The sequence below is a fragment of the Sander lucioperca genome, chromosome 19 (assembly GCF_008315115.2).
Source record: "Sander lucioperca isolate FBNREF2018 chromosome 19, SLUC_FBN_1.2, whole genome shotgun sequence".
Classification (NCBI taxonomy): domain Eukaryota; kingdom Metazoa; phylum Chordata; class Actinopteri; order Perciformes; family Percidae; genus Sander; species Sander lucioperca.
Genome location: NC_050191.1, coordinates 21,595,355 through 21,608,163, shown reverse-complemented (window position 1 = coordinate 21,608,163; position 12,809 = coordinate 21,595,355). Strand labels below are relative to the sequence as shown.

Below are 12,809 nucleotides of genomic sequence, written 5' to 3'. Positions count from 1 at the left end.
AACAGATTTACAATTAGCAAGACCGCATGTATGTATTTTTCAATCAGGAGGAAAGATGTTTATCAGCCTGAAATGGTTGTTACGGGTGAACAGCTTCAAATAGTCTCAGTCTTTAAGTAGCTTGGGATAATTAGGCTTTTGCTTCACACCTTGAAAAGAAAGGTGAAAAAGGTCATCCGTACAGTCAGTATCAACCTAAGCAACTTCAAATTCATTAGGAACCAATTTTCAACAGCTGCTAAGTTGTACATGTTTTTTTTCCCACACCTGTCATTTGAATTACCACTTGGTCTCAAGCAGGAAAAAAATATTCTGAGGCCCACGGTTTATACAAAAGAACTCTCAAAATACTGGACAAAAAGCCTACAAGGTATCATCACTGTCATATAATTACAAAGTACAACCTGTGCTAATTTTGTCCACCTCGCAAACTCCTGCTTGATGTATAAATTTACCCACAATCTTGCTTCTCCCACTGACAGAGTTTGCTTCACTATGCTCAGAAAGCATCAGGCAAACAAGAGCATCTACCAGATGTACAGTAAACTGTGTAGAACAGCACAGGTCCACTGAATGTGGCCAGTCAGCTTTCTCCGTTCCAGCTATTAACATTTGGAACACCTTAAAGGAAAAACTCAGGAGCAGCACAACTCATTTCACGTACGTTGAAGAACGTTTGGGAGACCTTGAGGAATTACACAGAAGCATTTAAGAACACTCAACTGAGGAGACAATTACGCAGGCAGTACAGTACAACCACAATGTGTTATTGTGCAGTGCCGTCCCAACTCTCTGAGGTCCTGTGCCTTTTCTTGATGCTTATATCCCTAACCCCAACTATTGAGTGTGTGATATCTCAAGATACCGATGGCGCCAAAGAAAAGATGGTCACCTTGAGCATAGTTCTGGGATGCATGAGAAACTATGTCAGGCCCTGTTACACTGCTTCCACTGACCTCCATAAGGAGACAGCCCCAGTGGGGTAGTCTGTAATGTATTTTAGCAGGGATACTGTACTATATAAATATATGGACCAGTATGGACGTATAGGGTCTGGGTGTTCTCCCCCAGGGAAATTTAGAGCGTCACAGACTTTATTACCTGCATTCTGATACACTTTAATGCACTAATTTACAGTGGAAATCCCTTTATTTAGCCTATGCAAAGGAAAACACAGATGACAATTCAAAATATATCAAAAATATAATGGAAAGTATGTTGTTACATGTCATTGCACAATTTTAAGTGGGTATATGGAAATCCTGAAGCTTTCTTAGTGGGTATACTGCGTATACCTGCATATCACGTAGACTACACCACTGGACAGCCCTGAGACAAAACATCCCCTTATCATGCACTGTCTACATAGGCTCCCTGTCCTACAAAAGACATGCTTATTAATTTTCGAAAACTCCCCCAGGCACAAGAAGTCTCTCCACCATAAAGGGTCAAATAGTGGAGTGTGTTCAAACCTACAAATATCTTGCAACGATCATTGACAGCAAACTGACTTTTGAGGCAAACTGTGACGCTGTGTATAAAAAGGTAAACCAGCGATTGTTTTGCCTGAGAAAACTGTCCTCCTTCCATACTGACATAACCTTGATGACCCTATTTTAATCATGCTTTTATTGAATCCATTTTGTCTTTTTGCCTGGTGTTATGGTTTGGGAACGTGTCTCTTAAAAATAGGAACTGTCTGAATGAAATTGTGAAGAGGTCCAGTAAGCTGATAGGAAAGCCACAGCTCAACCCAGAATCCCTGTATTCTAAACAGTTACAAAGGATAGCTGGAACTATTTTGAAAGACCACTCCCACCCTTTACGTAGTGAATTTCAGCTCCTACCGTCGGGACGCAGGTATAAAGTACCAGCCTGTAAAACTAAGCGATACAGCAACAGCTTTGTCCCAGTGGCTATACGTATATTAAATAAGTAGTAGCAATAATAACTTATTTATTTATATTTTATTTTTTTCTTTGTGTCTGCGGAACTATTGATTTATTGTATTCTATTAGTAATGAGCAATGATGTCTCCTTTGTCACGTTACATCCTACAGTCTGCTGCTGATTGTGTGATTGTGTGTGTGTGTGTGTGTGTGTGTGTGTGTGTGTGTGTGTGTGTGTGTGTGTGTAAAATGAGGCTGACCCACTGTAAGCCAAATCTACCTTAGGGTATTAATAAAGTTACCTTGACTTTGACCTCCCTGATTGAGACAGGGAAGCCAGGACAGAACAGGTTTGGATATCAGAGTCTGGATGAATACTCCTGTCCCCTGTCCTGTGACCTATGATGATCTGATAGATAGCTAGATAGCTAGATAGCTAGATAGCTAGATAGATAGATAGATAGATAGATAGATAGATAGATAGATAATAGATAGATAGATAGATTTTTATTGATCCCAAAAAATGGGAAATAACGGTTGATGATGTGTAAGCTTTCCCTTCAGTCTCATCATACCACTACGTGGTGTTTCTGGAAATTCCACCACAGAACACAACACCCAGTACTATCAGACAATGCTCTACTCTCTCTGATTTTAAATCACAATTGAAATCATGGCTGAAACATAACCGATCATATGTACTAAACATAGAGTATCCTATTTATTTTTTTTAATTATATGATGTAATGTTTATGCTCTGTACAACTGTCTGAATTATAACATTTGATGCCATCATTATTTGGAAGATTTGCCTGCCCAGGGACTGCTGATTCAAGTTAGCTGGTTGTGGGGAATACAGTAAGTAGCAAACCACACACACACGCGCACACGCACACGCACACGCACACGCACACGCACACACACACACACACACACACACACACACACACACACACACACACACACACACACATACACACATTCTTTACATGTCCAATACTGATACCCAAAGAGGGTGAGAAGTATAATTTCGACTTAAAAGAACCTCTGAAACTAGAAAGATGTTGGGGTATTAATTTATTAATTTCATTTCGGCTGACATGCATCTCTTTATTGTGTCTGACGGCCATTAGTAAGCAGGTGACAAGGACATGGCAACCAGCCAAATCTGCTAAAATTAAATTGGCTATCAACAATTAAAAACACAATTAACAATTAACCTTTACAATCAGAGATCACATAAAAAATAGAACAAGATTTACCCCAAAGATAGACTAGATTAACATATTATTTCAATTAAGCTAAAATTTGCAATCAACAGGTACTCCTCCCACATCCCAATCCCCCTTCACCCACCCTACCTCATACCTCCCTCTATTTCTTTTTTTCCTTTGCTACTTAGTAAAAATGTTCCATTATTCTTTTTTTTTTATCTCTCTGCTGTAATCCATGCTCAAAATAAATAAAGAGAAAAGGCCAAACTATTTAAAATCAATGTTTGCATAAAAAAATGCTGGTTGTATCTTCAAAACAATATTGTTTAAATATACTAATTAAACCGTAACTGTGCATTATTGTATAACAAGCATGTTTTTCGGATGGCTTCCCACTGTGTGGACAGTTCCAGGCATGTAATAAGACCATCAGGACTGTTTATTTTCTTCTGAGTTTTCTGTCCCTTAGAGTTGCCGTACCCTCTGACGTCACTGGAAAGCGACAAGTAACAATGGTAAGTGAGCAAGCAATTTTCTCTGGCTCGTATATTTATTTTGCTAAATCGTATTATTTGCCAATACAACATTACTCTTAGTGCTTGACACGTTAACATTCGTGCTGCTTTGTAGTTACAGGCGGCGTTATGTCTTATTTGTGAAGTAACAACAGAATTAAAAGTAGTTAAGAGCCTACTAGCCAAAGGCTAACGTTAGCTGCCTTAGTTTTTTCCTCGGTTGGCAGCAGTCGTTATCCTAGCGCTTATTAGCATAGCTAGCTAGTCATTCATATTGGAGAGGTACCTTTTTACCTATTTTGATCAAGTTTGTTGTGTTTTATCGTGGCTGACACTGTTAAAGTTCGTCCCAGTTAATACAAGCTAGATATTCTGGCAGGTACCTTAACATAACAGCGACGTAGCTAACGTTGAGCGAACTTTAACTAACGTTACTGCTAATGAGCTGTTTAGGAAGAAATATAAAGGTCAGAATGCACTGGTGGATGCTTTTCTTCTCAGCTTTATTAACACATGTCTGATATTATTTTAGGGTCAAAGCCAGAGTGGAGGCCACGGTCCCGGGGGAGGCAAGAAGGATGACAAGGTGAGAATGACACAGCTTCTGCTAGCTAACGGTAGTGTCCCAACTTGTTGTTTTGGTAACGCTAGCCGAGTACAATTCTGTGTAACTAAACTAACTCGTTTATTATTGGCACTACATTTGCAAACAAATTGTATATGTGACATTTGATGACAAATATGTATATGTGACATATTATATTTAGGATGGTTTTAAATGACAATTACGGCTGCAATATCATATGTAATAAACGGTAAGGCAATCGCCTTATATATATTTATTTATTCATTCAGTTAGTCTATACATTACTCTAAGATATTTTGTTTTGCCTCAGCTCTAGTTTTCTCACTATCTGACCTGCCAGCCACAATATGCTGTTTGTTAAACACTGGTCTACCACAGGCTTCATTCAAAAACGAAGAGTAAAAACAGCTTGATCTACTACATGTAGGCAAATATCTTGTAGGGCAGTCTGTGCCTAGGTAACAAACAAACAAACAAGTATTTAAACACTATAGTTGATAATGTGTTTCTCGCTATTACCTTTTCTGACACGTTTCATCCCACTTTGTCCCATTTGAAGGATAAGAAAAAGAAGTATGAGCCTCCAATTCCCACCAGAGTTGGCAAGAGAAAGAAGAAGACCAAGGGACCAGATGCTGCCAGTAAACTACCATTAGGTAAGGAACTGAAAAGGCACAGAGGTTGTTTTATTGGTCTGGTAGCCTGTCTCGGTTTTTGCAGTTGTTTTTCATGAGAAGTGTTCCATTCTTACGGCTACCGCCTAGCATTATTTTTGACTGGGGACACTGTTTGGCAGTTATCCCTGACATCACTGGTAGAGAGATTGTAACACAATTAAACCACCTTATTTGGCATTATTGAATAAACAGAACGCAAAGCAACACAATCTGCTGTAACTGATAAGGGGGTGGAAGCAGGATATTGACAGTGTTCAAGAGTAAGAAGGTCTGTGAAACAAAGTGTTTGTGGTTGGATGAAATTGGTGTTTATATAATTTTGTTATACATATGCTGGCCTGTGTTTGTCTTTCAGTGACCCCTCACACTCAATGCCGCCTGAAGCTGCTGAAGCAGGAGCGGATCAAAGACTACCTGTTGATGGAGGAAGAGTTCATCAGAAACCAGGAGCAGATGAAGCCTCTGGAAGAGAAGCAGGAGGTCAGTTCTTGTTACACATGTACCTCACTTGCTTTTGTGCGGCATATTTGGGTAAAATGTAGGTACAATAATCCTCTTGCCTTTTTTAATAATACAATTTATCGAACTTTGGTCATACTACAGAACAGACCAAATCTTCACCTCTGCTACTATTTCTCTGTTACAATATTCCTGGTCTTATCTTTTTTTACAGGAGGAGAGGTCAAAGGTGGACGACCTGCGGGGGACCCCCATGTCCGTGGGCACTCTGGAGGAAATCATCGATGACAACCACGCCATCGTTTCCACCTCAGTGGGATCAGAGCACTACGTCAGCATCCTGTCCTTTGTGGATAAGGATCTGCTTGAGCCAGGCTGCTCTGTCCTGCTCAACCACAAGGTAATATCCACGGAGAATCCTTAATTTGGGTTACCTTTTTTGAAAACGCGTTCATAAGTCACAAGTTGTCCTGTGTTCGTGTGTCACTTGTAGGTTCATGCAGTGATTGGCGTGCTGATGGATGACACTGATCCCCTGGTGACGGTGATGAAGGTGGAGAAGGCCCCACAAGAAACCTACGCTGACATCGGAGGACTGGACAATCAGATCCAGGAGATCAAGGTGCAGTATATAATGCATGCACTTTGACCTGCAATGTTAAAATGGGCCTGGACCCTGAGTAGGCCACTGTTCAGCAAAAGTTACATAGTATTGCTTTAAAGTCGTTAGTGGTTAGAAAGCAAAAAAACGCCAGAATTTTAAAGTAGAGTGAGACCTTTTCCTGCAGCTCTCTTTCTTCCCTCTTTGTCGCACGGGGCATATGCATGCGCAGAGCAGCCAATGGGAACGCTCTTTCTCTCTTTGAAATGCACTGTGATTGGCCATAGTCTCCCGTCATAAGTTAGATTTTCTAAAACCTGAAAACGGAGCCAGGAGGAAGTGCAGAAGTCTCTCAGACCACTTAAATTACAAAATGCTGAAAGATTATTATGGAAGTTTTGCCCAACCACGGCAAAAGTAAGTTGGCTATCACAGCTTTCAAGTTATGCTGCACCCAAAATCTTTGTAGTGTAAAATGCTCCCCCCCCTGTGGACTTAAAAGGTAGTCAGTACATGTTGGTTGCTTTGTCCCTCATAGAGAACCTACATTAATTAGTTATAATTCCACATTTTTCACAACCGGTAAAGGTATCCTATTAAGGTAGATTTTCTCAAACCACTTTTCCTGCATCATTTATCTGTTCTCCATCTGTATTACTAGTTTTCTAAACAAAAATCAAATATCGATCACAATATGGATAATACTTTTTGTAGCTTTCACAGAGACCCGGTTACAGCACTTGCAACTACTTTACTAACTTAAGCAGATTGAAGGCTGAATTGTTTATGTATCTAACACTTCAGTTTTCTGTTTGTTTTAATAGGAGTCTGTGGAGCTGCCTCTCACGCATCCAGAGTATTATGAGGAGATGGGCATAAAGCCTCCCAAAGGTGTCATCCTGTATGGAGCGCCTGGCACAGGTGAGTGCTTCCATGGTACCAACAGTGGCTCTAAAACTCTAGAAACCCAAGACAAACAGTCACATGGTGAACAATGTCGATTAGTGTTTTCCAAAGCCTAAGATGACGTCTGCAAATGTCTTGTTTTTGCACAACTCAAAGAAATGAAGGTTACGTTTATAGCGCAGTAAAGAAACTAGAAAATATTCACTAAAGTGACTAGAAGTGGCATTCTGTTCACTCTTTACATTTTTATGGAAAATGTCTCCAAAATGGAAACATCACAGATCAATTTAAGTATCTCAAAAATCCAGTCTTGGTGTCGCTGTTCTACCCTATCAATAATTAACATAGAGTAATAAACAGCTAGAATAAAACCCATTTAGTCAACATGGTTTCAACTGTTGATGTTAGGGTTGAACTTCTTAACTAACTTGTCCCCCCCCCACACACACACACACACACACACACACACACACACCCATGTAATGGTGCTACAGTTATGTAGTTATTGTATTCTCATGCTGAATGTATACTTAAAAATGTGGCAAAGAGTGAATGTATGTTTATTTTATGTTTTTACCAGGCAAGACACTGCTGGCCAAGGCCGTAGCCAATCAGACGTCAGCCACCTTCCTGCGCGTCGTGGGCTCGGAGCTGATCCAGAAGTACCTGGGAGACGGGCCCAAGCTGGTCCGGGAGCTCTTCAGGGTGGCAGAGGAGTACGCGCCCTCCATCGTCTTCATCGATGAGATTGATGCCATCGGCACTAAGAGGTACGCGGTTGTCTGCTTCAAACTATTTCAGACAGAGAAGGTGAGAGACGGAGAGCATAAGAGCAGTGGTGATGTATCACCTTAGGTGTTGGGGAGTCAGAAGTAGAGGACAAGGTGTTGGATTAGTAAGTGCGATAACTGGCTACACCTATATATTACAGTTTTATTTTTATTCAATACTTAACAGCACATTAACAGTTCAGGTTGTTAACTTTTGTTTTTTTTCATCATCAAACAGAGAAAGTGTGTTTCTGTTTGGCAGTGTAGAAAATACAAAATTAAAAGCTTTTTGTCTGTTTTTCATAGCAAAATGTCAACCAAATGTAAAAAAAGATGGTAATGTTGTTAGGTAGGATATTGGCTGACTTAAATGAATGACTCGCGTGAATAATGAATGAGCTACTCTCCAAACCTCTCATGGAAAATACGGCAAACAACCCCGTTAAATGGTGCTAACAAGACTGCGGGATAAACACGTTTGAAGTCCTGGAGTCTGAGGATGTAGCGCCATGTAGTGGATTCTATAAATTCTTAAAGTGCTCATATTATGCTTTTTGGCATTTTCCCTTTCCTTTATTGTGTTATATATCTTTTTTTTGTGCACGTTTTAGGTTTACAAAGTGAAAAAGCCCAAAGTCCACCCCAAAGGGACTTACCATCTCCAACAGAAAACACTGTTCACAAACTGCTCCAAACAGCTCTATTATAGTCCAGCCTTTACTTCAGTGACAAACGTGCGTCAATTTGTAACACACGTTATAATGCTCGACTAGCTGCTAGCATGGCACCCTCATGCTCTGCTTCTGACTGGCTAGTAGTCCTTACCTAGCTACTGTGCATGTGCGACTCCCAACAAAGATGGAACAGAAGTGAGATGTCTCACTCTGTAGCTAAAACAGAGAGCTCAACACACAGGGTGAAAAGAGGAGCTGCAGCAATGTGCAGTACAACAAAAATATGGTGTTTTTTTTTTTTTTTTTTTTTTTTTAATTAAACCATGTAAACCTATTCTGATATAACCTCTAAATCCAATTATGAACCTGAAAATGAGCATAATATGAGCACTTTAACATAAGTGTATATTTCCTCTCTGTTGTGTAGGTATGACTCTAACTCTGGCGGTGAGAGGGAAATCCAGAGGACCATGCTGGAGCTGCTCAATCAGCTGGACGGCTTCGACTCCCGGGGAGACGTGAAAGTTATCATGGCCACGAACCGGATAGAAACCCTGGATCCAGCCCTCATCAGACCTGGTCAGTCCCATCCTGTCTGTCTTATAGACATTTGGGAAATGGTTGTATTCTGCTGAGTCATGGCAGGAAGTAGAAATTATGTCAAGATAGATTTTCTTTTTTTTTTGCTTTTGGAACTAAATGGGGGTTTTTTTTTCTTCCTCTTTGGCAACCACTCTTTAAAACGTATATCTATGTTAAAGGTGGTCACGACCACAAATGAATGTACTTCCACAAAGTACTTTCTCATTATTATTTCTAAAAGACTCAGAAGAGTAATTCAGGTTTCCTCTTGACTGAAAACCTGTTTCTGCTGGTTTGAAAAAAAAAAAAAAATCTTGGTAATTTCAAAGATCAATTATTCATTTGACCTATTAAGAGTTATTATTAATTGTTTTTAGGCTTGCGCTGAGACTGTTGCAGTATGGTCAGTTGATCAGATCTGCTTCAAAATGCTTCACTGTAAACGACTGTAAAAGCTTGGGGTTTGAGTGTGGGCAGAAAAACATTTTTAAATTGGCAAAACTGTAAGAAGCTCTTTTCAGCAGGTTGCAAGCAGTTTATGACATTGTAGTTTTCTCCTCCTCCTCCTCCTCCTCCTTCTCAGGGAGAATCGACCGTAAGATTGAGTTTCCCCTGCCGGATGAGAAGACCAAAAGGAGGATCTTCCAGATCCACACCAGCCGCATGACCGTAGCAGATGATGTCACCCTCGATGACCTCATCCTGGCTAAGGACGACCTATCAGGAGCAGACATTAAGGTAAGCGCGACCGCGGTCCACTTACAGCTGCAAACTGGGTTTCCCTCTGATCACATTTGTGATATGATTCACGATATTGGAGGGAATGATCATTTTTGTATCATTACTCTCATTTTCATTGAAAAAAAAAATGATTGAAGTGTGCTTTTTTTTTTTTTTTTTGCGAGGATCTGTACCAAACAAAGATTTTTTTTCTTTAGTCTGTATTATACGATTTGTAGGCCGGGACATCTCTGCAGCACCACAATACTTTATTTCAGAATGGTTTGACACATATTTTGCCCTTAACAAATATTGCGCCCCCCCCCCTGCGATTTGGATATTGCACTAGTTCATATTGCGATTTTGATAAAATTGCGATTAATTATGCAGCCACAGTAGCTGGGTCCAAAATCTACTTAGCAGTTTGACCTTTTGACCTGCCACACTGCTCTTCAGATCAGAACAGATCTTTATAGATAAAGGCTAGGCCAATAGAACATGGCATTTTCCAACCATAGCCCAAACTTACATGCACTGCGTGATGGCTAGGGCTAATGGTTTTGGGGAGTATTTTTTTCCTTTTGTGTTCTTTCTGTACTCCTACAGATGTAACCGTATCTGTGAGAGTACACTGTCTTAACATAAGAGTGGATTAAGCAGCATGGTTGGCGTTTTGTCCAATCGAAGTGCATCCTGTCACTGAAGATGTATTCTGTTTTTTGTTTCCTTAATTTACTCCGGCCCGGTTCCGTGGCCATTTATTGATTGTGTGAGCTCAACAGGTCGATGGCAGCGAGACAGTTTACACTGTGGCTCAGCAGGAAAGACGGGGGGTGTAACGAGATGAAGGAAAGCCACAAGGGCTGGTTTTCTAAATGATTGTAGTATCAACACTTGTTTAATTGTATTACATTCTCCATTTAAAAAGATCCGCTCCAAAGGTTACTGTACATTGAACTCTTTACTTCTCACGGACTCAACTCTGCTGCCCTCATGTGGGAATCTGACAGAATTACACTCAGAGTGGCTTTCCAGCCGTCTGTATGATACTTAAATATAGTTAGTTTTGTGTAGATTTATCATATAAATTATGTCAGTCATTTGCAATAGTTGGTATTGAGCAGAAAACAATTCACCAGCTTCTCTGATATCTCATACTGTCAGTGTTGAAAAACTTAGTGTGAACCAGCGTGTAAGTTTTAGTGAGATAACTCCACCCAAACTCTGAGTTCATCCTGTGGCCTGAACTGTGCTACGTTTTTGAATTATGTCTCTCAGAATTAATTTCAAAGGTGAGAGGTTGTCATAGTGGAAATAATGCCACCTACAGCCAGCTTGTGTTGACTTCGGGTCACATTGGCCCGTTTTAAATTATTGTTTTATATCAGAAAATATTGGACGAAGAAATAAGTGCTGAAAATATGTAGAAGAAAAATTTTAAAATTTAAAACGTTGGACAAAGCAAAAACAAATTGTGAAAAAAAGGCGTCACAAATGTCAGGAAAAAAAGTTTTAAGAGACATAATTCAAAAAACTTCCCTTTCAAGGTTGAATGGAAGACAACACAAGGGTTACATAATGGATAGATACTGTTTATACAACATCGTCAAAGAAATGAATCGTAGTTTCTGTTATAACTCCAAATCAGCTATTTCCATATTTTAGTAGTTTTGTTGTGTTGTTGTTTCATGAGTTACTAGTAAACCCTGTTAAGCAGGAATATTAAGTTGACACATAAGTCAACTTAATGACATGACAAAGCAGAGCATTGTTACTGCTGCTCCCCCACGGTGTTAGACTGAGCTTGCGCAATCATTCTTACTGTGGTGTAAACAGAGGGTGTGGTGTAAACAATTCATGCCCCCCCCTCACCCCCTTCTCTCCCTTGTGTCCTCCAGGCCATCTGCACAGAAGCAGGCCTCATGGCTCTGCGGGAGCGCCGTATGAAAGTCACCAACGAAGACTTCAAGAAGTCCAAGGAGAACGTCCTGTACAAGAAGCAGGAGGGCACGCCGGAGGGGCTCTACCTCTAACCTTTCTCTCCCTCTCAGCCCACCACTCACCCCTACTCTATCTATCGCTGTGTGAAAGAGAGGAGGCAGCAGTTGAGTTGTCTGTCTCCCCAGAGAGTTTTGATATATTTTGTGCATGTCATTGTCTGGCTTATCCCAATCTCCTGTTACCGTTATGTGATTAAAAGGACAACAAAAATAAATTGTGGTAGTGTGTAAGTCATCTTTTTTTTTTAATGGAGCATTTTAGCTCGCAGCACCCTCGCAAATCTTGTTTGTTCAGAGGCAGCATCTGTTGACGTCTGCTGCTCATTGGATTTCTGGATATTGAGTTCATCGCTGTTCTGTAATATCTTGAGATAATTAATCACGAATTATTCATTTAGTTCAGTCTCTGTGCCCTCGGTGTCACAAACAGAATCCATTGTGTCAATATGCAGTCAACAAACTGTCCTTGCACTAATGCTTCACTCTTAAATGTTTAAAGGGACTGTGCCTCAGCAATAGAGTTAAACAGACTGTTGGTGCATGTTTTTGGTTTTTGCACTTAATATATCTGTGGCAGGCAGAGGGGATGAGTCTATGATTTGATTTTGCTGTCTTGAATTCAAATGAGCCTTTAAGTTATTACAGCGTGGTTAATTCAATCCAGCAAAGCTGCCCTTGCTGCAGTCTGACATGCGGAGAACAGCAGTGTTGATTTAATTCCTCTTGATGTGGAGCCATGTGTAACTCCGTGCTCAGCAGAAAGTGGCCCCCATGCAGCAAGCATCGAACCACTTCGCAGGGCCATCTCAAGGCTCGGGTGAGAAGGGAGCTACTGCTGCAGCCCCCTCCTCGAAAAAAAAAAAAAAACACTCCTTATTAAATCAGTCACGCATTTCAACTGCAGCTCATACATCGCAGCACATTTCAGCAAATGGAAGAACATTTAAATCAAGCGTGGCGTGTTGAAGCAGAGAGTCCGGGAGGGTTACAAGAAGAGGGGTGTGCACTCTAATGAGGCATTTGCCCTGTCAGCTCAAGGCAAACTGTGGGTTGGGTGTTTCTAAAGCCACAGATACTGATGGGGGATGATACAGCAGGGCTGAACATGGTGTTGGCATTCTCTGCAAGGGGCAGCAAGAGGTTTAAGCTGAGCAAACGGTTGCAGATCCCACATGTGCAGGGGAGTTACAGGAGAATAAATGACAATGCTTATTCT

At 40.7% G+C, this 12,809-nt stretch overlaps 1 protein-coding gene across 3 annotated transcripts in view; it reads left to right on the top strand.

The window, feature by feature from the left end:
* Positions 1-3,543: 3,543 nt before the first annotated feature.
* The window catches only part of LOC116041963 (26S proteasome regulatory subunit 4), a 26,564-nt gene continuing 17,298 nt past the window's right edge, over positions 3,544-12,809 (top strand). Inside the window, exons 1-12 of one of the 3 annotated variants that reach the window (XM_035995068.1) lie at positions 3,544-3,618; positions 4,151-4,204; positions 4,764-4,860; positions 5,237-5,361; positions 5,555-5,740; positions 5,834-5,962; positions 6,766-6,862; positions 7,428-7,617; positions 8,719-8,870; positions 9,457-9,611; positions 11,492-11,630; positions 12,050-12,055. In XM_035995068.1, the coding sequence (XP_035850961.1) occupies positions 3,616-3,618; positions 4,151-4,204; positions 4,764-4,860; positions 5,237-5,361; positions 5,555-5,740; positions 5,834-5,962; positions 6,766-6,862; positions 7,428-7,617; positions 8,719-8,870; positions 9,457-9,611; positions 11,492-11,626 (1,323 nt within the window). In that variant the 5' untranslated portion in view covers positions 3,544-3,615 and the 3' untranslated portion in view covers positions 11,627-11,630; positions 12,050-12,055. Of the gene's footprint in view, positions 3,619-4,150; positions 4,205-4,763; positions 4,861-5,236; positions 5,362-5,554; positions 5,741-5,833; positions 5,963-6,765; positions 6,863-7,427; positions 7,618-8,718; positions 8,871-9,456; positions 9,612-11,491; positions 11,825-12,049; positions 12,056-12,809 lie in introns of those variants that run through there. The other 2 variants (XM_035995069.1, XM_031288058.2) reach the window with 2 other exon arrangements.